Genomic DNA, 25,990 nt, shown 5'->3' on the forward strand with positions numbered 1-25,990 from the left:
TGAAATATCTTTACCACCCTTTTTAAGGTGAAAGCCTGAACCAAACTGTTAACCTTCCTTATGTGTGGGAAAAAGTGAAAAAGGGAAGTATCCACCAGTCCAATTAAAAAGGGGTCCTCACTGCATGTATTTACCAAATATTCTCAGGGGTCTCTCTTAACCATGTCCCTGCTGCGCTCTGTCGATTCCAGAATTTTCAGCATTTCCCATAGTCACCCAATGCCCCCAGTATCCACCACATAGTCACTCTCCCATTTTTCCTCCCAAGCCATTAAGCTGCAGTGTCCCTCACCCATGGGAGAGAACAAGACAGCGTCTGTGCATGACAGTGAGTGTGTGTGTGTGGTCCCTATGGTGTTACATCACAGCAATAACTCTCAGTTTTGGCTGGTATTGAAATTTTCCAAAGCACATTTTCATTTTCAAAACTTCTGACAATGACTTAGTTGGCCTGGGTTATACCTGGCACCGGCATTTTTATAAGTTCTCTTAGAAAGTTCCAATGTGTCACCCAGGCTGAGAACTGTTGTGCTAGGATGTAGAGATATCTTCCACTCTCTTTTCTTTTTCACTCTATACGCACGCTGAATATGTTGGTTAAAAAATCCTTTGAAAACTGTGTCTCTGAGTTCTTCCGGTTTTAGAAATGGCTTACCGAATGGACCGGGCCACCCATGGTCGTTAGATCTGCGGAGTTGTGTCCGGACGGGTGACACTTGTAAAGTTGTGCATGCACACAGTGTGCTGACCCAGCCCCACGCCATACCTTCCAAACGCACACTACACCCAGCTGAGATTCCCAGGCCCTGGGAAGGGCAGCCTGAGCCCCAGGATGTCACCTGCAGTCCAGCCTGCACCTGGCAGTCCTGCAGGTGGAGACGACCATGCCCGTGCACAGAGGCGAAAGAGCGAAGCTGGGCAATGGGGCCTTCTGGACCGCCGGTAGCAAGCGGCGGTCAGAAATCCTCTCAGGTTTCTGGGAATATTTCCTTTTTCCTATTTTACTATGAGCTTCATGTTCATTTTTCTGAGTTTCTCCTGATAAGTAATCTAGCCAGAATGCCATGGCAGGTCCATTTGAGGGCTCAAATCTGAACCAAGGCCAAGGAGATATTTTACTTTAGAGATGACCGAGGCCCACTGTACTCATTCGGTAGGGCTTCCGTATACCGTACCATGGGGTGGTTGGCTTAAACAAGGGAAACTTATTTTCTCACAGTCCTGGAAACTAGAAGTTCAAGATCAAGGTGTCGAGAGGGTTGATTTCTTCTGAGGCCTCTCTCCTTGGCTTGTGGATGGCCTCTTCTCCCTGCGTCTTCACATGGGCTGACCTCTGTGTTTGTGTTCTCGTCTTCTCTTCTTATACGCCACTCAGGTTGTATTAGGAACACCCATATGGCTTCACTGAACTTTAATCTCTGAGAGAGCCCCTGTCTCTACATACAGTCACATTCAGAGGTACTGCTGGTTAGGACTTCAGCATTTAAATTTGGGGGGCAAACACAACTGAGACCACAACGCCCATGAGTTAAAAGAGTTTGTCTCCGCTCTGCTGGGAGTCTATTTGTAGGAAACCATGGCGGTGGCCCTGGTTTTGGTTTACTTTTTCCCACATGAAAGCAGGGTCTGACTTTCTGGGAATGAATAGAAAGACAGCTCTACACAATTCAAAAATTCCGTGACAAATGCAGCTGGTGAGCTAATCAAACTAAGAAAGAAAATCAAGGCTCTGAAAGAAGTATAAGAAATACAGAACTTATCAAGGTATGTGGTGAAAAAGGAAAACATAAAATAATCTAGCTGATGTCATGGACGCTGTCTATGTTAGATAACCTAGCAAAGACTTGATTTTAAATTTTCTACCCGGGAAACTTTGTAAGTTTATTCACACTTGTCACAACGCAATCCCAACCTAGGCCTTGGAATATATAGTCGCCATATGACAACCGTCTTAAACCGGCCTATTTTGCTGAACTGTTTATTTGCCCGAGGAGACTATTCCAGCCCCCAGCCTGTGCGGAGGACTTCAGTTGCCTGCAGAAAAGCCAACTAAATGGGGCTTTTTCCAGTCCCTTCTTAAGGGCATACAGCTAAGATTTTCTTCTGGACAATGTGCACTTCCACATTGGAAGGTCCTGCCGGAGCTCCGCCATCCGTCCCTGTCAGAGCTGCGGTCAAAGAGCAGGAACCTACCTTGAGGCTTGGGCTTAGTCACTTTGCCGCACGGCTTGGAGATGGTGACCGTCTTCTGGCAGTCGGCGTTGTGCAGGGCCCGCTTCAGGCTTCCGGTTCTGGTCTTCAAGGCCGTGTTCAGGTCACACTCTCCCCAAGCCTGGAACTGGTATTTGCACTCCGCTGCAGGCAGAGGAGGACCAAACAGAAATCTGTGACAGGTGCTTTCGCAGTGCCGCGAAAATGAAGACACTCTCATAGCTCTTTGTAGGGAGGTCATTGTGGATTCACACATGGAACCTGTTCAGGTTTCACCAGTTTTACATGCATTCATTTGGGTGTATATGGGGGGGGTGTCTAGTTCTCAGCAACTCTCTCACAAGGGTAGATACAGATGAACACCACCGCCATTTATATATAAAACAGTTCCGACACAAGGGTCCCTGGCCTCCTCTTCTACAGTCCTAGCCCACCTAACTTTCCTCCTTCCCACCCCTTTAATGTCTGGCAACCACTCTTCTGTTCTCCACGCTATACTTTCTTCATCTTAGTTTTGTCATCCCTCTTTGCAGATGGAATCGAACACTATGTAACCTTTTGAGATGGGCTTTTTCCCTCCGCATCATTTCCAGGAGGTCCACTCAAGCCGTGTGTTCCTTTTCCTTGCTGAGCAATATGCCATGGTAGACAGGGTGGGGCAAAAGTAGGTTTACAGTTGTTTGTATGGAAAATAATACAATATTTAATAAACAATAATATATGAATAAATTCTGTGCTTCACATACAACTGTAACCCTCGTTTTGCCCCACCCCGTGAATGCAGCACAATTTGTTTAACCATTTGCCAGCTGAAGGACATCTGGATGGTTTCCAGCTTTTGACTGTTACAAATAAAGCTGCTTTATACATTCCTGTACAGATACGTATGGGAACATAAGTTATCATTTCTCTAGGACCCACGTCCAAGAGTGAAACCACTGCATTGCATGGGAAATACATGTTTCGTTTTGTAACACACTGCCATATTCTTTTCCAGTATGACAGAACCATTTTACATTCCCATCAGCACTATGTGAGTGATCTAGTTTTTCCACATCCTCTCTAGTATTTGGTGTTATGTGTGTGTGTGTGTTTTTAATTTTAGCCATTCTGATAGTTGTGTACTGTACAGTAATAGCTCATTAGCTTTCATTTTCATTTCTCCACTGTGAAAAGAGGTTGAACCTCTTTTCAGCTGTTTGTTGCTTATGTATCCCCTTTGGTATAACGCTTGTTTATGTTTCGTTTGCCCACTTTATATTTAGATCATTACTTTTGAGAGTTCTTCATATAATCTGACACAAGTCCTTTAAGATACACTTTAGAAATTTTTTGGTAAGTGGGTCTTTATGGTAAGCAGGTACACTTAAGACCAAATGTATCTAAATTTCATCCAGCTTTTATAGAACTTACTTCCATCTGTAAAAAGTACCCCTGAGGTTATAGAAAATGACAAAACTATAGTGTATAGATTCATTGTCCTTCTTCACTCGCCTATAACCCAGAGTACATTTCTGTCAGTGAGGACATTTGAGGTGTGTCCTACCATGGCTAAGAAAAACAAAAACTCAGGAATATTTTTTAAAAAACAGGTAACTTGGGTGTGTAATAGTGGTTTAAAGTTATAAGTGTTTAATAATTCCTCTCAAATAAGTCGACGAGGCCAGTGAGACTGGCCATTGTCTGTGGGAGAACAATCTACGAGAACTGGCTACAATCAGCCCTTCCGCGCGTGATAATTTATGAACCAGTGTTGGAGGGAGAGGGGGGATCAAAAGTGAGAGAGGGCTTGCAAGTAACAGAAAGAGATCTGGAAAGTGGGGGAGAACAAGTAAGAAAAGGGGAAAGGAAGATACAAGAGACTTAGAAGAAGAAAAGAAAGGAACAAGAAGATCGATCAATGAACACTATTAGAAGGGATCAAGAGTCTATTTTTTGGCCCTATTGGGAAGGCAGTGTTTCTCAGTAAGGGACTATTCTGACCCCCCAGGGGACATTAGGCAATATCTGGAGACATTGTCACAGTCTGTGGAGTTGGGTAGTGCCAGTGGAAACTAGTGGGGAGAAGCCAGAGGTGGGACCAAATATCTTACAACACACAGAGCAACCCCAACACACACACACAACAAAAACCATCTTGTCTGAAATGTTAGCAGTGCTGAAGCTGACAAACCCTGGGCTTAGGCAGAACGTCCTGTTATTTTGTATCTGATCAAATCATAAACTTACTTAAAATAAATGGCAGTCAACCTCAAAAAGACTTTGGTGGAAGAATGAAAGAATTATGCCAGAGCGGAAGATCAACCCAACAGGGCCACGGGGCTGGGCCTCACCTCCGAATTGCTTTTTCCAGTTGCAGGGGATCTTACATCTCTGGGTCTTCATGGTTTGCTTGCACTCCGCCCCCGAGCGGGTGCCCTCCCGGGTGCCCAGCCCACAGTCCCCGCTGGTGGGCACGCACACGCTCCACTGCCACTCTCCACAGTCCGACTTCTTCACTTTTTTTTCTGGAAAGAAGGACAAACAATCAGCACCAAGGAAGCTCCTTCACGCCTCAGTCTAACTCAGTTCATGCCTGAGCTCTGTAATTACAGGTCCACACTTTTTACCTCTGTCTTCAGTGTCCCGTAAGTACAAGGAACCTGAGAGATGTTAGTGGAATAAGGAGAGAGAAGAAAAACTGAGGAAGGAGCCAGAATGAATATGAATTTGACTCTATGTGCCAGGGACGGTACTGAGTGATTTACTGACCTCTCAGAAGCACACGTTTCTATAAAAGAGAAGATGATCAAACACAGTTAAAACCAAAAAGAAAAGAGAAAACATTCCATTAGAAGGAACAGTTGTCACGTTAGCTTTTTCAGTGCGAGTCGGTATTCCTTCCCCTTGTAGATAGAACAGCGTAATATAAGGTGGTGTAAACTGACTCCCCGCTCCACAGATGCCTCATGACATTGAGAGAGACACAGAAAAGGTGCCTTCTCCTCGCTGAGCTTCGGTTCCCATTTTTATTAATATGAGACAGAACAAAAATTCCTTGAAGGACTCTTTTGGAAGAGAGACAACACCATAAAACGACTGATTCCTGGTCAACTGTACATAGTGGCTGCTAATATAATCATTATGTTAATGATCATCACCTATATTTCAGGACTTAGAGTCAGGGGAAAAATGAGAGGAAATGTCACTTGGGTTCCTCAAAACACAAAAGGAAAGAAGGGAAGAAGGAAGGAAGGAGGAAAGAGAGAAAGATAGGAATGGAAAAAGGGAAGAGGGGAGAGATGGAGGGAGGAAGGAAAGAAGAGAGGAAGGACAAGAACCAGGTAGTTGGATTAGAAGGACATGAATGAATGGAGCGTCTTGACTTCAAAACACTAGTGCTTACCTGGTTTCTCTTTCTTTCCCGCTTCAGCGGTGTCCACAGCTGCCAAAATGAAAATGAATGCCAAGAAGGCAGCTGCTAATTTTCGACGCTGCTGCAGGTACTGCTGGGACTGCATTCTAGGAACAAACAGAGAAACAGAAGAAGGTGGCGTGAACCTACGTGAGAAATGAAGGCTCGGGAAGGGCTCCATTTTCCATTTCTGGAATATTTGATTTTAGGAAGATTTCTATCAATTATCTTACACGCTATTCCATCTTTTCTCTCCAACAGCCACTGAAATAAGTGCTCTTTGACCATTGGTCACATATTCACTGACAAAACCCAACAGTTTCCATGTAAGACTTCCCACACAACAATCTGCAAAGTATGACTCAAGAATGACAAAAGCAAAGGGACTTTGGTAGCATATGTTTGAGCAGATTCCTAACAGTAAGTCTCGCCGAGAGCACCACTTTGGCAATGTCAGTAACTACAGTCATCTTCATCACTCTTGACAGTTCCTAGAAACTACCACAGTGTTGTAGTCTCATCAATAATTGCAATGGACACAATGAATGGATTATCTGTGCAAATACACGTGTGGTTATCTTTAGATGCATCAGTATTGACCAATCCCTCTGGTTTTTTTAGATCATTTCCCATGATCATAATTATCTTATCATCATTGTTCATTGTTCATTGTTTCCCCAAAGACTGAAGCACAAAACAGAAGAAGGGATAGCACACCTTCACATATACATCAAACTCACATGTGCTAAAAACCCTCCAAATTGTAGGATAATAAAGCATTCACCCTCACTCATAATTTGAAATTCTCCATATCTGATATGACTCAAAATCCCAGAATAACACTAGAAAAACTCCTTTAGAATTTAAAGTCACTGGTGACAGTTGAATGTCAATATGGCCACCTTGCCAAAGTAAATTGAGAAGTGACTGTCCAAGCCCCAGGACAACTCACTCCCCAATATCTACACGAAGCCAATGACTGCAGCAACTCACCAGGCAGTTGCTTGTCGCCATCTGGTATGTTCTTGGTGTTTTATATTAAAATGACAGGAATGACTTATAGTCATTAGCTCTGAGGTTTTCTTTCCAGAAGTGGTAATGGACTGGTTTACATGATTTTACACTATCTTGAGTGTGAACAATAAAACCCATATACACTGTTTTGCAATTTTTCTCATTCAAAAATATCTGTGAAATGTTACCCTTGTCAGTGAACTTGTCTCCCTCTCCATGACACTGGAAATGTTATTCTTTATTAGTGATTTTTTAATTGAGGACTTTGGATTCCATTGTATGGATGAAGCAAATTTCATTTACCAATTAAAATTAATATTTTGGTCATTTAGTCCTTCCAAAGACTAATATGCCCTGATTAGCTACTCGCCATCTAATCTAATATTCTGAAATCTAATATTGGGTGTTCTGTTCTTCCTCTTAATGGAAGGAAGGACTACCTGACTGATGGTCACATACAAAAGTTCCTACTGATTCTCTCGCTTTTCCTATGCCTTTCATTGGGCATGAATGACATGAGAAGCCAGTCTGGACTTACTGGTTGGCAAGTCTTCCCAGCGATGAGCACCTGGTGCATTTATACTACTATATTTTTGAATCATACATTCAAATATTGTTTGCAATTATTAGATGTAAAGTGAACCAAAGAGGATGTCTTCTGTTGTTTTCTTTAAGGCTGCCCCACATCCTACTCTCAGTGACTAACCACTTGGGAGACAGAAACTTTTCACTTAAATTTTCTTAAAGGGCAAGTCAACTTTTAAATTCAGAACTTTCCGATTTTAATGTTCTTCTTGCCAAGTTAGAATTCGCCCTCATGTTTAACATCTATGAATACCTGAAGTATTTAGATTATCAATGAGATTATTGTGAGAATTCAGAAATTCCCACTGAAAATGCACAGCTCTTGAGAGCGCTTCCTGAGCAAACAGTGGGGTGATCCTGGTAGAGTGTGGTGACCAGACGGCAGGAAGAGAGGTCGAGTGCACCTTGGAACCCACGGAAGTAGCAGCCTGGTGGCAGAGCCCTGCCTTGCATCACACACACACACACACACACACACACACACACACACACACACACAGAGTTACTAACAGAAAGGTGCTATTACTGGCCAATTTTAATCGTGGCATTCCTAGTTTTACATTGCCAAGTTTTTATTTTAAAATTATTTTCAAAAATCTTTCTCATAAATTCAATTCATTTACTTTCAAGAAAAAAAATCCCACATAAGCCCAAATTTCCTAACCATACAACAGTTTTTGAGTCACAGAGAGGCCTACTAAAGGGAGTTCTCATAACTGCAGTGTAAGTCCAGAAGAAGGAAGGGAGGGAGGGAGGGAGGGGAATCACAAACTGGGACGAGGGCTGAAAAGGGAGCAGAACGGAAATGCACTCTATCTGCTTTTGATACTAATGTACAACCATTCAAAAATTAAGAAGTGGGTAAATGGCAAATTTCAGCTTTAGAAGTTTCAAGAAAAAATGTGCACAAGTCCATGTGTACAGGGAGTTACCCATGTAAAACATGAGCTCGGCCATAGGTGTGGGTTAGACAGTATCTTTCTTCTTCTCATCTGCTTCCTACCCCCCACCTTCCTTATGTTTGTCTCCATTCTGTTTAAGCCTAGGTTTTGATACCTTAGATTTTGGGGGGTAGAGAAAATGAATAAAGGCTATTTGAAAGAACAGAGCAAGGGGGCTTAGAGAAAGGATGATTAAAATGATCCAAAAAATTCAAGTGTACCCAAACAATACTTAATTAACATGCCGGTGTCTTGCTGTCATAGTAAATACTTGAATACTTAGCTCCTGTGCGGATAATGAGTCCCCTTGCCGGTGGTATTTGCATAGCTGATTGTTTGTCCTCAGCATCAAGTAAAGGCAAAATCTCTCCCTGTAGTCAGCACCTATCTACCCGGTTTTATGTTGCTAATCCCGCCTGCTCTCCAGCAGAGCGGAGGAAGGAGCCCCTAATCTTAAGAAAGTGGTCAGGATCATGACTTATTTTTCATACTGAGGGAAATAAAACACTGAAGAAAAATGCTTGCTAAATTGGCTCAGTTCTTTTGAATAATTTACTTATTTTCAGTCCCTCCTACTAACATCTTTCATTGTATTTGCCCTGGCAGATTTAATTCCACGGGGTTTAACAGTTAAGTTGAAGACTATCATTGATGAAGGCTGGTGTCTGGAAATTAATTGTCAATTACTAATAAGTCTGAAGCTCTAAGATAAAAGGAAATAAAGTTAAAGAAACCAATTCAGAAAACAAGTGTTAATTTATCAAATCCTGATCTGTTCTCTAAAGAAATAGCTGATTAGAATGAAAAGCGAGTTCTCTTTTCTTTAGCATTTTAATAGGATCTAGGAGTTTTAAAGGCATCTGGTGTGAACAGAAGACAAGGATGCTTAGAATCAATCCCATAGTGATCTGTCTGGAGGACTAACATGGGATTTGGAGGCGGAAGCTTCGGCTCAAACTTCAGCTCCACCATCTAATTTTTGGAATATCTTTGGGCAAATCACCATCATTTGAACCTCTGTTTTGACATCTGCAAAGTGGGAGTGATTATAGCAACTACTTGACAAGCCTGTCACGAAGATGTAAGAAACACAGAGCTAATCAGAACACTAAGAAATATATTATGAGTTGCTGAATAAATTTAACTCACTCTCACATTCTTATTACTTACTATAAGGAAGTACTTTTTTAAAGTAAGAAATAATAAGCATTGCACTTTGAACTTTCTAATATTATTTAAAAGGAACAAACAAAAATGAGAAAGAAAAAAAGGGAGAAAGAGTGAGAGAGAGAGAGATGATGTAAATGTCTACTAAAGACTATCCAGCCTTCTCAGGGCACAAATGCATTCTAGCCTTTGATTTTCTAGAAGGCTAACATAAACTCAAGGTCCTCCAACTCCAGTATTTCTTTGGGGTTCACCAAAGTCAAGAGGTTCCATGTAGAGAATTAGCAAACATGTCAAAGCATTTTAACTTGCATGAAATGACAAAGAAAAATCTCACTTTGCAACTCCATCTCATGCCCTTGTGTAGAAAATCCAGTCCACCTCCCTCTTTCTATTCCCAATACCCAGGACGGTGCTCCAGCACATAGTCGCTGCTCACCAAAACATGGCATCAAACAGAGGAATTAACATTCCTGCCTAAATGACGCCTGAGTCCTTCGTCTGTGCTGTGGGATGTGAAATTCACTGCAGAAGCTGAGCTGGAAACAACCACCAGAATCTCAGGCAGAGTCATACATACAAGTGGTCACTGAATGACCTGCAAACCTTTCTTGATATCTTGTGATCTACTTGCCCAAATTCCTGTGAAATAGTGATTGTCCAATCTTTTTACTATAAAATAAAACATGAGATGCAGGAAACCATAAAGACAATTAAATAGCTTAGTGAATTATTATAAATTATTTTTCCAGTCACATCTGAAGATTTGTTTCCCATCCCAATTACGGACCTGTCCCACTACAGGTAGCTTATACAGTCATTACTTCTTTGCATTTCTTGAGGGTTTTATTCAAGTGTGCTTCCTTAGACACATCTGATTTAAAAACTGATATATCTTTTAAATTGCTTTTACTATACACATGGGTCCTCTATCTCTTTCTTCTGCTTGCCTTTTAGTTTTTACAAAAACAGGCCATTTCATCAGCAGTATCCCATGTTCTGGATTTTGGACGTTCGCCAACGCATAGTGAATTCGATTCCTCTCGTCAGCTGCACCGTGGTAGCTGCCTGCAGAGGTTTATTCAAACTCAGGTGCTATCCCTTTGGCAAGACTTAAGTGGCATTAAGTGGTTGTTTCACCAGGAGCTACATAAGACTTGGTTTTCGCTCTTTTGTGATATTAACTAATGTATTCAATGACTATTGATGGGATATTACAGACTCAATGTTTGTGAGCCACCCCTCCCCCATTCATATGGCGAAACCCTCCCCCTCTCCAGGTGATGGTATGATGATGGTATTAGGGTTATTAGGAGGAGAAGCCTTTGGGAGGTAATTAAGCTCAAATGAAGTCGGGAGGGTGGGGCTCTCATGGATGGATCAGTGCCCTTATGAAAGTCCCCCGAGAGCTTGCTTTCTCTCTCTGTTCTCTGCCACTTGAGGACACAATGGGGTGCTGGCAGTCTCCATCCCAGGCCAGGGTTCTCACTAGATCCCAAGGGTCCTGGCACCCCGATCTTGGACTCCTAGCCTCTAGAAGTATGAGAAATAAATTTCTGTTGTTTACAAGTCGCTTATGGTGCTTTTGTTACAGCAGCCTGAGCTGATATTTTAATTTGATTCTTTCCTTTTCATGTATTACTGAGATCATTTCATAAAGAGATATTTCCCTTCACCTATTATTTTGTTTTCCTGTTTACAGTTCATAAAGAAATTTAGGGTCAGTTTTTAATTTTTATGTATTTAATTTTCAAAATCACAAATTTGTTCACTGTTATTGTTAGAACTTGGCCACTTTTTGGCATAACTATGAATTCATGAATTTATTCATATTCGATGGATTTTGAGCCATCACAATTTTTATCTTTATTGAAGCTCTAATTGTCCCGTCTTTGACCAGTATAAGCTTCATAATGTTCACTCCTGAATTCTTCCCACAGGACCCTTGTAACCTTTCATAAAGTCCTTGCTATCTGGTTTGTAAAGATGTTCCAGAGCTTCCTGCACATTTCCGACCCCAGACCTGACATCCACCATTCTTTCAAAAAGACGTGTTCATTTTCATGGTAAATACTATGCTAACCCCAAACCTGGGACCTAGAGATGCTCAACATCGCTGAGCTGGTCTTCAGTTCCAGCCCTTTTCCTTTCCTGAAAGGACACAGGGAATGATAAAATTAAATACCAGAAAATTCATCATTTGATTAATGCCACATTATATAAACAGCAGTCTCAGAATAACAATGGACTCGTAGAACCACCAACTACGAATCCTAAAAGCAGTCACAACGATCTTTGATCTTTATTACGCTACCTCCTTTAGCTGTCTCTGTTAGGACTGCTCCACACCTGTGGCATCAGACACTGCAGTCATTGTGGACTCTGCCATCTCCTTTTTAATTCTCAGTAGTTTCCACGATAAAAGCAGCTATACGTTCCATGTTGGCCACCAGTCCCTATGCTGATGTCTCTCTAGGCGCTCTGTTGGTCTGAAAGGATTCTCTAGGAGAATTTTTAGAAAAGCTTTTGGAAACATATTACTGGCGTTCTTGGACAGTGACAGATTACCTGGCCAGCCCTTTTGTCCTTGAGGGTCAGCTTTGCTGAATGTAACGTCTCTGTCTTACAGCTTTTCTGTTCAAGTATCCAAAAAATACTTACATTCCTCCATTTGCTTTCACTATGAAGTGTTACTATTGAGAAGTCTAATAATTTTCTTTTCCTTTTTATGTATTATTTTTGCTGAGACACCCAAATGATCTTTTTTCTTTAAGGTGCAATAATTTTCCTAACATCTGACTTGGTATCGTTCACTTGAGGCTGATATTCTCAGATAATAAAGGGCTCTTTTAATATGTGTCTATGGATCATGTCTTATTTTTTGTGAATGACAGTTTTTAGTAGTAGTTCTATTATCATTCCTTTGTCTTCTTCTGTAGGATCTCCTATCATGTGTCAGTTGATTATTCTTTGCCTGTTCCCAGTGTGTGTAATTTTATCTAAAATTCTTTTTATTTCTGTTAAGTATTTTTAAAAATTAAATATTGCTTGCTTTTATTAAGACATTACTAAGGTATTACTGTGTTTATTCAACCTTGCGTTCCTTCTAATTTTGCCTCATTCCTAATATATTTTTCTTCCTATTTATAACTTTCACCCGAGTTCTGCCCCCTCATTCCTGCACTTTTCTAATTACGATTTGTAAGATTCTTTTACATCTTGTGTCATTTCCTTGTTTTTAAACTCACTTTAAAATAGTCAGCTACAGGTTTTGGTTTTGCTTTTTCTCTTTCTTTTCCTGCCTGTAGGTATATTATGCTAATTTTTATTTCCTCTTTTGAATAGTTACGTTATGAAATATTTGACCTCAATACATTTCTCAAGCTCCTGTTCTAGCTCCACAAAAACCCTTCCTCTGTTCTTTCCACAGAATGGCAACATGGGACCGCTCTTCCTGCAATTGCCTGGTTCTGTTTTCCTGACCCTATGTGTAGCTACACCTTCTCTTTCTTTTGTTTCTATTGTTGCTCTCCTAAGCAATTTTGATTTTATTACCAGCCATTTATCCTCACGCTGGGTTCCTGTCCTGAAAGAGAGTCGTGATGGGGTCAGCTTCTCTCCCCAGACTGGTTCACAGAATTTACAGTGACTGCATACGGCCCATTCTGGGGTCCTCTCGCCATCAGACCTGCCGCAAGCCTGTTGCTTCCCTCTGCCTTCTTTTGTTCTGGTTACAGTGGTTTGCTCCCACCCTCTTTTGTTTTGAGGTTTGTAGGAAAGAATCTGTCCTGAGTTTTGTTTTTAAACCTTATCCGTGGGTTTTAGTTTTGCCATCTATCACTAGTTGCCCCATCTGTTTTTGTTTCTTTTCTTCATTTAAAAACCTTTTTTAAATTTTTCAATTACACTTTATATTAAATATGATTTTGTATTAGTTTCAGGTGGGCAACATAGTGGTTAGACAATCATACACTTTACAAACAAGCAAAACAGAAAGAGACTCATAGATAGAGAGAACAAACTGATGATTGTCCGAGGGGAGCGGGTTGGGGGACTGGGTGATAAAGGTGAAGGGATTAGGGAACAAATTAGTACCAAATAGTCATGGGGGTGTAAAGTACAGCACAGGGAATATAGGTGATGATACCGAGATAATATGTACGGTGCCAGTTGGGTACTGAAAATGTCAGGTGGAACCCTTTATAAAGTATACGATTGTCTAACTCATCTATTCTTATGTTAGGATTCAGGAAGATTCCAAAAACATCCTGACACTTTCTTCCTCCCCAAAGTAGCACATTATTTCATTAAACATTTCGGGTACCCCCTTATGCCAGCTGTTGCGCTGTATTCTCAGGATGCAGCAGTGACAGGCGCTGGGAGAGCTGCGTCTGCTCGCTCTCATGAAGCTGGCATTCCAACGAAGTTTGCGCTGACAAATTAGCAGCTGCGTATAACTCACTCTGCTCTGATACAAACCACAAAATGTCATGAAGTATAAAGAAAGGGCAACTATCTTTGCATTTCCCTTTTTGATTGGGAACTCACTTAAGACAGGGATTAAGGCCAAAGATTTCATCTCCTTGAAGGTCCTTATGAAGCAAAAAACAAAAAACAAAACCCCTGAAGCTAGAAATTCTGTTATAGGGCATTAACTATTAATTGTGTTCCCATAATTTTGCTCCTAGAATCAAGTGTCTATCTTCTCTTACTTATCATGAATTATTTTAATTTAGTTTAAGGAAAATTGTCATTTCCATCCATGTGGAAGGTATTCATTTAGTTAAATATTCAGGGTCTGGCAGAAGTAACACCTGTTTGAGTGTAGTTGGTAGGATAATAATATGGCTGTAATAATTTATAGTTTTAATTTGAACATTTCACCTAAAATGTCATATGGTGTGCTTGAGTATGGTACTGTTATGTTATAGAATTACATGCTTTTGATTTTGTAATAAAATATTTTATAATAAAAAGGGGGCATTATTTGTACCAGACCCTGTATTTATATTACTTACTTACTTAAAATAGGTCCTTGTCTATAGTACTTTATAAATATTGATTTATTTTCATAATAATTGATACTTGAATTATCACAAATCATGTATCCATTTATCCACAAACTATGCAGGATATGTAAGAGTGGCATCCTTTGTAGCATAAATGGTTCGAGGCAAGGAGACAAGGAGTTGAACAAGGTGGACCAGACAATACTTACATTAACAGGCAAGTTAGAAGGTAACGTGTAAACAGAAGGACAAGTAAACCAATTCATAAATAAGATCACTTCTAATTGCAATAAATTTTGTGAAAGAAATGAAAAGGATGTCGTGATGAAGAGTGGCTAGAAGAGGACTATTTGGGTAGCGTGGTTATGGATGGCTCCTTGCGCATGACTGAGGAAGGGCTAGGGAAGGACGGCATCCCTTACGGATAAACAGTTTGCATCGGGGCCCCCCACTCCCTGCCCTGTTATCCCTTGTCCTTCCTCATTATTCTCTTCGGAGGTGACATGGTCTTCCTCTTGCCTCCGAGCTTCTACGATCCTTCAGGAATTCAGTAACTGCCATCCACTTCTCCTGGCTGACCGGTTCTCTTCACCCTGCCTCAGTCTCGGGATCCTCTTAAGTCTGCCCAACACCAACAAGCTCTCGCTCCTCCGGGTTCACTGGTAAACAACCCAGTCAAACTTGAAATCGCACCAGCTTATCATCTGTGTAAATAAGGTCATATTAAAAAATAACCAAACAAATCATCGTTTGAGGAAATGTTTACCTTTCCCAAGAAAAATAATGTAATCGCTTATTTCATTTAAACACGATATCCCAGAGTGCTCTTTTATTCATGTTTTCTGACTTGGTAATACAGTAGGAAATCCATTTTGATTGAAAGCATGAAGCTTTTTCCCCTCTGCCCCTGATTATTATTTACAAGGATGTATAGGTTGCTTGAAAATTGCTCTCTCCTTCAAATTCAACTCTAAATACACAAAGGCGTTCAGGAATGAGAAAGGAAAAAAATAAATCAAGTGAAACGAGCATTCAATGGAAATGGATTTGGTTTCCCTTTACGATATGACCATGATGTGGTCTGTTTATTCAATTATTTTTTAGAGCCAATGGAGTTCAAAGGGAGTTGAGTTGGTTGTATTATTCCTTTACTGTTGTCATTTGTTATAATCAAAAGTAAGTGGAGAAAGGCTTAAAGAGTTTTAGTATTTTCTAGTTTCCTTTTAATACTTTTTACATCTGTCTGCTGCAACGTGATAAAGAGAGGAACAAGTGAGGGTTTTAGAATAAGTCAGACCAAAGGTAGAATCCCCACTCTGGCTAATAATGAAGCAGTACATTTAATTTCTCTGAAACTGACATTCTTTGGCTCTAGACATGAATATAAAGTCTGTCCCACAATGGTTTGAGATGAGAGAGTATGAAAAGTACGCCACACAGACCTGGCCCATGGCAGACCCACACCATCCTCTCAGCACGCTTTCCGAACTGAGAACGAGGCCCCCTGCTCCTGCACGTGCCTCTGAACTAAGACAACACATGGACATTTTGGATGAACTTTTTCCAGTAATGAGATACAAAACACTGAATTTCCACTGGGCAAACACGCAGATCCACTTCTCCCTCTCACAGATGATGGTGCTACCTCTAACTCACCTTCCTGCTTTCTTGCCTGGTTTCTTCCAATCTATTCTCCTCTAAATCTAAGTTGTCTGTAATACCTCCAAAGCTTTCTTCATCAAGGAAATCCATTTCACTTTGCTCTCTTGCCTCCTTTCCCAACCTATATATCTGTAGCCAGAAAGAACTACTTATAATGTTCTAAACCCAGAAATACTGCTTCAGTCACCAGATCCCATGTTGTCTGGGACCACAAAAAGTCCCTTCCCAAACCCCTCTACCTGGAAAACCCTCATTGCCTTCCAAGTTCTAGTGGAAGGATTTCACCTTCAATCAAGCCTTTGCTGATGCCATAGTGTCTGTCCCCTTTATCTTGGGACCTCACTGTACCATGTCCCTTCCATAGGTTCTGGTCCTTCACAGCCCCTGGATGTACAAGTGGCATATTACTGACTCAATATACTGTAGCATATAAAATTGGGCGGGGGGGGGGGGGGAATGGGGTGAACCTTCTAGAACATTCTATTAGCTGCCATCACTTTTTTAGGCTCCTTCAATTCCTTGTCTGCCATTACTAGTACTAGCATTTACTTTCACAGAGTTAATTCTTTCTCAAAAATAAAATGAATAAATACATACACTGAAAGACACAAAACAAGTAGAGACTAGCAAAGCTGTCCTGAAAGGCAGACGCTGAGAAATCAGGGAAGGTTCCTAAGGTTTCTCATATTCGACTGGTTCCCATACACTAGCCATGAAGTGAAATCTCATCTAAGGGAGACTCAGCAATATAAGCCAGGGATCTCTTGAGATCCCGTTAGAATGACTGACAGGTACAATATTCTCTAGTGCTGAAGTCCTAGCAAAAGCTTTTGAAATAACAGTATAATTTTCAGTATGCACATGCGTGATTGTGATTGTGTATGTGTATATATAAAAGCATGAGTGTACACAAACATTTCTATACAACTTCCTTCGGTAATAAGTCCTCTAAAGGACAGAAGACTAACTTTTTGTCATTTCATTCATCTAAAAGATTTAGACATATAGATATCACTTATAGATTTTTTAAAAAAATGAATAAAATAACAAGAGAATAAGCAGCCTTGGATCCAATACGATAACTCACTACAGTATCTACAATAGCACCAACATCACATATCTTTGCTTCCTCACCTGACTTTATTTTTTTTCCTTAGCACGAATTAAAGCTGGATGCATGATATCTTTACCTTTATTTGCTAATTATGTTCTCATCCAAGATGGCAGGCATCTGAGGAACAGCAGCGAGTCCCGGTCATTGAAGTCATGTGCAGACCGGGAGTAGGGGAGCACAGAGAAATACAAAAAGATACCCCAGGGGATATACCAAGTACTGGGTGTTCTCTGTGTTAGTAACTAAAATACATGATAATTATTTTTAACAGCTAAAGAGTCTTGTTTTAGAGTTGTTTATTTTTTAAATTTAAGTCAATTTTCTCCACAGAGGGTAGCAAAACAACTTTTCATGGTGGTTTGAATTTTGATAAGTAAATTTGGAATGGATAGCATTTCTGATGGAAGGAATGGAATAAGACAAAGTTTCAGGTGACCAATTTGAAGTAAATAGTTCCATTTGTTAGTAAAAAAGGACAATGTGGTATAGATAAACTGAAGCCATAACTGGCAGGGCTTTGAAATCATAATTAGTATCAGTAAGTACAGGGCCCGGCAGGAGTAACACCATCAAGTGTGGCCGGTAGGGTACGTGAACATCTTGCACAAGGTGGACAGCAACTCGAACATTTCACCTAAAATGTTATATGGTGTGCTTGAGTGTGATATTGTTATATTACAGAATCACATGCTTATGATTTTGTAATAAAAGATTTTTACATAATAAAAAAGGGGCATTATATTTGCTGGACCCTGTGTTAGAGACTACCTATTATATGCAACATACTAGGCTGGGTTATAAGGAAAATACAGGTAGAAATTATATTTAATCTCATGAATCCTATAAGATTACAAACTCATAATGGAGAACAAGCCAATTAGAGTATGCACCACAGTTTTGTGTCAGATATGAAAATGCTGTGACTAAAAGCAACAGTATTTATGATAAAAGAGGAGTGTCTAACATTCTCACCAAAATCCCTTCTGTGAAGTTAAAAGGCCATTACTCAATTTTTAGTAGTAAAAAAAATCAAAAGAAAGGCATCTGTATTGGTGAACTAAATTAATTTCTTAAAGCAAGAGTCAATAGTATTAATGTCATGGATAAATGTCCCATGACTGAAAAGACAAATCCATATTCACTCATCTTAGCTCAAAGAGAAATCACATTAAAACATATGTAGCTCTCAACTGCTAATAAAAAGGTACTTCTGTCAAGATTACTAACCCATTTTCATACTCTTCTAAACAACTCAGCACCGCTTCATTAACTACTGAGGTCAGACGGCATCTCTAATAAGTGGTGGCTTGACCTGTTCAGATGAAGTGACTCAATTAAAAACGTAATTAAACAAAACAGCATGTAGACTTTCATGGTCACTAATATGCTGCAAAGTGAACGAGCACCGACCCACATCACCATGAAGCTGGGGTGGTGAAGAATAAGGATAGAATGGTGATGTTAGGCAGCGGCCTCTCCAGCCAGCACTGAGCACCCACTCAGAGAAGAAGCCCTTCTATCTTTTCCACAAACACCTGGGAAGTGAGAACTGTGAAGAGGGATCTAAATGTGTGCATTGGTCTTCTGAAGACTATTAAGTTAGGACCAGAAAAGGAACTCATTATAAAAAAAAAAAATCACAGAAAATCTATACCCAATAAATATTTTAAAAAATATTTTATTTTTGACTTTAGAGACAGGGGAAGGGAGGATGAAAAAAAATGGCAAGAAACATCAATATGAGAGAGAAACATCGATTGGTTGCCTTCTGTATGCATTCCAGGGGACCGAACCGGCAACCCAGGCATGTGTACTGACCAGGAATCAAACCAGGACCTTTAAGGTTCACTGGACGATACCCAACCAATGACCCACACCAGCTGGCGGCTACCCAATAAATCTTGGTTGTAGCTGAGAGGCTATACCAAGTTTCTCAGTATGATACCTAGAATTACCAAAGAACCTGCAAGAAATAGGATTCTGTTTACAATTCAGTAGAATTACCTAAAAGGTGCCAGAACTAACAAGTGTGTTCAGTAATGTTGTAGGGTCAATATACAAACATCAGTTGTATAACTATATATTTGCAAAATATATATCTTCCAAAGACTTTTTATCTAGAATATACAAAGAACATTTTTAACTCAATAATAAAAAATCCAACAAAATTATGGGCAAAAGAATTGAACACTTTTCAAAGATACACAAATGACGAATAAGCTCATGAAACAACGTTTGACACCATTCGGAAAGCCTCCCTGTAACACTATGACATGCCAACTCAGCTCTTGTTATCAACTGGTTTGGGAATCATTTTGGCAGTTTCTTAAGAACTTGAACATACACTTGTCATACAACCCAACTGCTCTACTAATTTGGTATTTTCCCAAGAGAAATGAAAACTTAGGGTTACACAGAACTTGTAAACAAATATTTATAGCAACTTGCCTGATTTGTAATAGCCCAAATTGAAAACAATCCAAATGTCTATCTACAGGTAAATTAATAAATAAACTGTGGCATATTTGTATATTATCCTAGTGAGCAGGAAAAAAAGATTTATTGATACATGCAACATTTATGAATTTCAAAAGAATTGTGCTGAGTGAAGGAAGTTATTTGAGAAATAATACATCCTGCCCTGCCTGGTGTGGCTCAGCGGACTGGGCATTGGCCTGCGAACTAAAGGGTCACCAGTTCGATTCCCAGTCAGGGCACATGCCTGCGTTGCAGGCCAGGTCCCCAATAGGGGGCACACAAGAGGTCACCACACATTGATGTTTCTCTCCCTCTTTTTCTCCTTCCCTTCCCCTCTGTCTAAAAATAAATAAATAAAAATTTAAAAAAATACTATACATTTTTTTAATGTAAAATACTAGACAATGCAAATTCATAAAGTGACAAAATACAGATCAATGATTACTTGGATGCAGAATTTGGGGGCCGTGGGAGGAGCACAAGAGACAGATCACAGAGGGGCAGGAAGAAATTTTTGGAATTGTTAGACATATTGATCATCCTGATTGCGGGGATACTTTCACAAGAATATACATAAATCAGAAGCCATCAGATGGACATATTAAATATGTGCAGTTGGTGGTGAGTCAGTTAAAGTAAAAAAAGCTTTAAAATAGTAGATATCAAAGAACTATGAAGCAAGACATAATCAAGAGAAACTACAGTCAATAGAAACGGATTCCACAATAGCATAAATGCTGGAAGGAGATGACAGGAACACTATAGATATGACACATATTGTCAATGGCTCCTGTGAGAAAGTGGAAGCACCACACTAATAAATGGGACATTTCAGCAGAAACACAGAAATTGTCAAAAGGATCAAATGGACATTCTAGAGCTAAAAAATGCATACGAAATGCTTGCTGGATGGATTAACAATGAATTAGATATAGCAGGGAGTTGCTAAACGTCAAAAATAAATCAATATAAAACTGGAACAACTGTAATAGACTAACAATAAAAATTATTTAAAACATAGATCAATATAGATTATTAAAACTTAAAAATGGAGCAATAAATTATTTTTTATAAAAATGAATAGTGCATAAGTATCCTTTAGGATGGAGTTAAACAATCTTTCATACTCTAATTAAGGAGTTCCAGAACTCGAGAAGGGGAGGAATGTAGCACTACAAGTATTTAAAGAAATAATAATAGAAAACTTCTAAAATTGTACTAAAATATCAATGCACAGAACCAAGCAGCTCAGCAAACCCCAAGCTTGATAGATACAAAGAAAGCTTCACGTAGGCACGCAGATCCAAGTTTGTTGAAAGCAGAATATAAAAGAACAAACAGATAAAACAAAAAACCTTAAGAAGCAACTAGGAGAGAGGTATGTCCCATAGAGTGGAACTGCAGTTAAATTTCCAATTTAAACAATGGAAGGCAAGAGTCATGGAACAATATCTAACAGAAGAAAAAAATAAAAAACTGTAATGCCTATATGTCAAACCTGAGGGCAAGTAAATGATTCTCGGGGGGGAAAAGCTAAAAAATTTTAATGCCAGCATATTTTTTTGCAATAAACTCTAAATGCAGTTGTACAGGCTGAAGGGAAATATTATATGACTGTATTATACTGCATATTTCTTTATTATAAATGTTAAAATATATATTATACATCTTTATATATTTTACATATAAATTTGTATACATAATTCAGATCCATAAGTTAGAATTAAGGCATAAAAAATGTTCACAATTATAAAAAGCTAATTTTTATTATTTTTTAAAATTGATAGCTTATTATGTAAAGTAAAAGCAATAAATTGTTATGGGGTTTATAGCATATGTAGAAGTAAAATATATGACAACAATGAAATGAAAATGGGGAAAAATGGAATACATTGTTATATGGATTTTGCATTTTACATAAAGTGGTGAAATGTTCACTTTAAATAGAAACTTATGTGTCAAGGATATAAAGGACAATTCTTAGAGCTACCTCTAAAAGATAAAATTCAAAGAGTTATATAGTCAAAAGGAGTGTAAAAATTAAAATTGAAAACTTAAAATAAGGTTTTATTAAGCCAAAATAATCAAGAAAAGAGGAACAAAGGAACAAAAAACAGATGGGATGAAAAGAAATGGCAAGAAAGTATATTTAAACCTAAACAGATAAATAACTGCATTTAATGTAAATAGGTTAATCAAAAACACAGACTGTCAGACTAGATGAACAAGCAGTACTGAACCATATTCTATCTACAAGGGACTCATTTTAAATATATATATATATATGTATATATATATACACACACACATATATATGTGCAATTGTTTTAGCAACTGAATGCCAATGTATTTCATCGCATTAACAGAATACCAGCAAAATGCAGAAAATTCACAGGACAATCTCAACAGATGCAGTAGAAGATTGGAATCAAATCCAACACTATTTCCTGATAAAATTATGATGCACTAAAATTATAAAACTGCTATAGTAGTACTTTTTTAAATGGGCATACAAAAGTTACCTACATTATGTTCAGAGACTTGAAAGAGAGCTTCCACAGGAGACTCATTTTGGATTTAGTCTCAAATAACAGATTAGGTGAGGAGAAGAAGAACAGTCAGCCAAGGCCTTCAGACCTGAGTACGCGTGATATACTCCAGGATTCAACAGTTAGCTAAATGTGGCTGAAGCATGCGTGGAAAGAGTTGAGGAATGAAAAAGGAACTGAGAGACAGAAGAGACTAACCTTGATGTTTCTTGCTTGTCACCTACAAGGGTCACATGAGAAATGGAGCGATGTTTTACTTTTGGAGGCATGGAGCTACGGAGAATTTTGAGCACACGGGGAACATGATCAGCTGTGAATTTCTGGGCAGACACTCAGCAAGCAGCAAGCAGAGTGAATGGCGGATGACGGGCTGGTCAGGGAGGCCCGGGGAGGCTCTCTGACATAGTCCCCTGGGCTATCGCAAAGATTTAAACTATGACATTGGAAAGCGGGAGGAGAGAAGAGAGAAATAAGTTATTAAGGGATAACGTTTATTGGACTTATCAAAGTAATTGAATATTCTGTGGGAGGAGAAATCTAGGATAGCTCCCAGATTCTGATCCCCAATCCACAGTGGGTGCCAACATAGAGAACATGAGTCCATAAACCACCCCATAAGTAATACATACTACAATCTATCCTAAGGACAGTATTCCGAGCACCTGACATACATACGTTCAACGTCACTTTAGGTCTCAGAAAAATCTGATTATTTAAGTTCCTTTACTATCCCTACATTTGAAGTTAGTAACTAAGGCTTAGAGAAGTTAAGTGTCTATGGTTAAGAAATAGTATTAAAGTTCTGTTTGGATATTTTGAATTTGAGGTACCAGTAGAACACTTTTGTTGAAATTGGTAATAGCTGTGGATCTAGAAGAGAACTCTGGTCTGGAAACAGAAATTAAAGCCGAGTCAGCAGATGCTATTTCAATACGTAGAAGGACTTGGGATCACCCAAGGTGACTGCAGAGTAACAAGACATAGAGTAAGAACTGAAGTGGTAGCAAGAGGTGAGAATTTTCATTCTTACATAAATAAATTATGGGTAGCAGCAGGAGAAATAAGAAGAAAGCAACCCTGGCTGGTACAGCTCAGTTGGTTGGGCATCGTCCTATAAACCGAAAGATCATGGGTTCAGTTCCTGGCCAAGCCACATGCCTGGGTTACAGGTTCAGTCCCCTGGTTGTGGTGTGTACGAGAGGCACCTGATTGATGTCTCTCTCTCACATTGATGTTTCTCTCCCTCCTTTCCCCTCTCTCTAAAAGCAATAAGCATGTCCTTGGGTAGTATTAAAAAAAAAAAAAGAGGAAAGCAAAGAGAGTTGAACCTTGGAACCCAAGCACTCAGGAAATTTCAATAAGTAAAAAACGGTAAGGTCAAATTCTAGATAGGTGCCCATAGGAATTAGCAATAAGAAGTCAATAGTAACCTTAATGAGGTACATTTTGGCAGAACTGTAAAATTTAAAAATCAAATAGCTGTTTTAGAAACAATAATTAAGCTAAGATAACATCAGAGACTGTTTCTTGGCCAGTGAATATCCTGTGTGACTTGGCCAAGTTATTATGTTAGAAGAGCCTAATATGCAGTGCAACATAATGAAAGGCTTTGAGAGCTGATACGATATTATGGAAAGGACTCTGTCCAAGACTCAAGGGACCAAATGCCTGCTGAGAGCACTGGTATGACTCAAACCGACATCAACAACTATGACTCTTGTCAGAAACAGGCTCCCATGGGATGCTTTCAGGTAATTTTTGTTAGAGGGAGGAAGCTTTTACTCATGAAAGAGTAAGAAAAAATAAGACACCATCTTATTGCTCTTGGATGTGATTCAAGGAACCCTAGGCCCTGGATTGCTTGCATTTTTATAAAGCTCTAAAGATGGCGTCCACGCTTCTCCTTTGAATCCCTTTCTACACTAAGTGTTTCTAGAAGGACCAGCTACATCAGCGTCAACTGGGAGCTTATTAGAAATGCAGACTCTGAAGCCTTCACCCAGGCCTGCTGAACCAGAGTTTACATTGTAACAAGGGCAAGATCCGAGGTAAACATCTGTGCACAAGAAAGTTTAATAAACCCTTTTTCAAAATAATGTATTTTTTAGGAAGTAAAAAAATGAAATGTTTGCTAATTATTTGATTATTTAGTTTATGTATAGTCCAACTTCTTCCTGTAAGTTTAGAGTAGCTGTTACAGAAAGATACAGTCTAGAAGGATGAAAAAAATGAAGTAGAGTAAAAGGCAAAGGTCAAGGAAAAGTATGGAAAAACAGTAGCCATCATGGATTAAACGTTTTGCTCTGAGCTAAGAGCTTTCTCTAACTTTTATACTCACAACAACTTCAGAAGGCAGTCAATGTTATTCCAATTTTACAGGTAGGGAAAAATGTGAGAGAATATAGATAATTTTCCCAAGATCACAAAATATTAGAGGTAATGTTTCAGACTGTTATGTACTCATATACTTACTAAGATTCACCCTACATTTGGCTCTAAAGTTTCTAGAAGCTGCTGTGAAGATGGAATATAAGAACAACATTCACAGGGTTGCTCTATCAAAATGCTATTTGTGTGTTAGAGGAGAGTGATCACTATACGTAAAACCTCATAAAACTGACACATACACCATGGGTTTAAAGTCCTGCTTCTTAGCAAATACATATAAACAGTGTCTCCAAAGATGTTTGAGTATTGTAGCAAAATCTTGAACAAACTTTAAATGGATGACTGATCATTTATTATCTGAACTATAAAACCGGGAAGAGGGGGCCATCGGCCGCGTAGAAGCAGAGCAGAGAGGCAGGAACTGCTGCCTCAGAATGTCTGACACCATAGGGTTCTGGAGGCCTCAGAAATATCTGAGATATGGCGGCGGGGGGGCGGGGGGGAAGACATCTCTAAAGCAAGAGAATAGAAAAACATTTAAATTAGCATTTAATAATGACTACAAAACAAAGTATCATGTCAACTTCATGAAGTTTAACATTCATCAATTTAAAAATTATATTCGAAAACCATCTTTAGATTTTCTCACTTTGCGGGAGTTTATTTATTTATTTTTAAGAATTTGTATTGAATTTATTGGGATGACATTAGTTAATAAAATTACATAGGTTTCAGGTGTATAATTCTATAATACAGTATCTGTCTACTGTACTGTATGTTCCCCGCCCCAAGTCAAGTCTCCTTCCGTCACCATTTATCCCCCCTTTCCCCTCTTTTACCTCCCCACCCCCTTTCCCTCTGGTCATCACCACACTGTTGTCTGGGTCTATGAGGGTTTTTTCCCTTGATTAATCCCTTCACCTTTTTCACCCAGCCCCCTAACCTCCTTCCCTTCTGACAGCTACGGGTCTGTTCTGTCTCTATGAGTCTACTTCTATTTTGTTAGTTTATTCTGTACATTAGATGCCACATATAACTGAAACCGTACGGTACTTGTCTTTCTCTGACTGGCTTATTTCACTTAGTGCAATGCTCTCCAGGTCTATTCATGCTGTCCCAAAAAGTAAGCTTTCCTTCTTTTTTATGGCCAAGTAGTATTCCACTATGTAAATGCATCATAGCTTGTTTATCCACTCACCTACTCTTGAATACACTTAGTGACAGTCTAGAAATGAATTAGTGGAAAGCGAAGAATTTTCCAAAGCAAAATTACAAATAAGTTCACTCCCCCCAAATGTGTGTGTCTATATATTATCCCCTGTAAAAATATTAGAAGTCTTTTCCTTTAACAGTACTAATTATATGGGCTGCTTGACATCAGAGTTTCTAGTTTCTTCTGTGTCTACACTGGGTTAGGGTGGAACAGAAAATATCAAAGACACTGCAGCCTACCTCCCCTAACCACCTGCATCCTACCA

General features: G+C 39.3%; 1 protein-coding gene across 2 annotated transcripts in view; it reads right to left on the reverse strand.

Annotated features, from left to right (window-relative positions):
* PTN (pleiotrophin) overlaps positions 1-25,990 on the reverse strand; it is a 97,952-nt gene that overhangs the window by 18,055 nt on the left and 53,907 nt on the right. For both annotated transcript variants that reach the window (XM_054563998.1, XM_054563997.1), the window contains exons 2-4: positions 5,597-5,712; positions 4,545-4,718; positions 2,194-2,355 (exon numbers count right to left, since the gene is read on the reverse strand). In XM_054563998.1, coding sequence (XP_054419973.1) covers positions 2,194-2,355; positions 4,545-4,718; positions 5,597-5,711 — 451 coding nt within the window. In that variant the 5' untranslated portion in view covers position 5,712. The remainder of the gene's footprint in view (positions 1-2,193; positions 2,356-4,544; positions 4,719-5,596; positions 5,713-25,990) is intronic.

This window comes from Pteronotus mesoamericanus, unplaced genomic scaffold (genome assembly GCF_021234165.1).
Source record: "Pteronotus mesoamericanus isolate MK-2021 breed Mesoamerican mustached bat unplaced genomic scaffold, CSHL_Meso_final scaffold_85, whole genome shotgun sequence".
Classification (NCBI taxonomy): domain Eukaryota; kingdom Metazoa; phylum Chordata; class Mammalia; order Chiroptera; family Mormoopidae; genus Pteronotus; species Pteronotus mesoamericanus.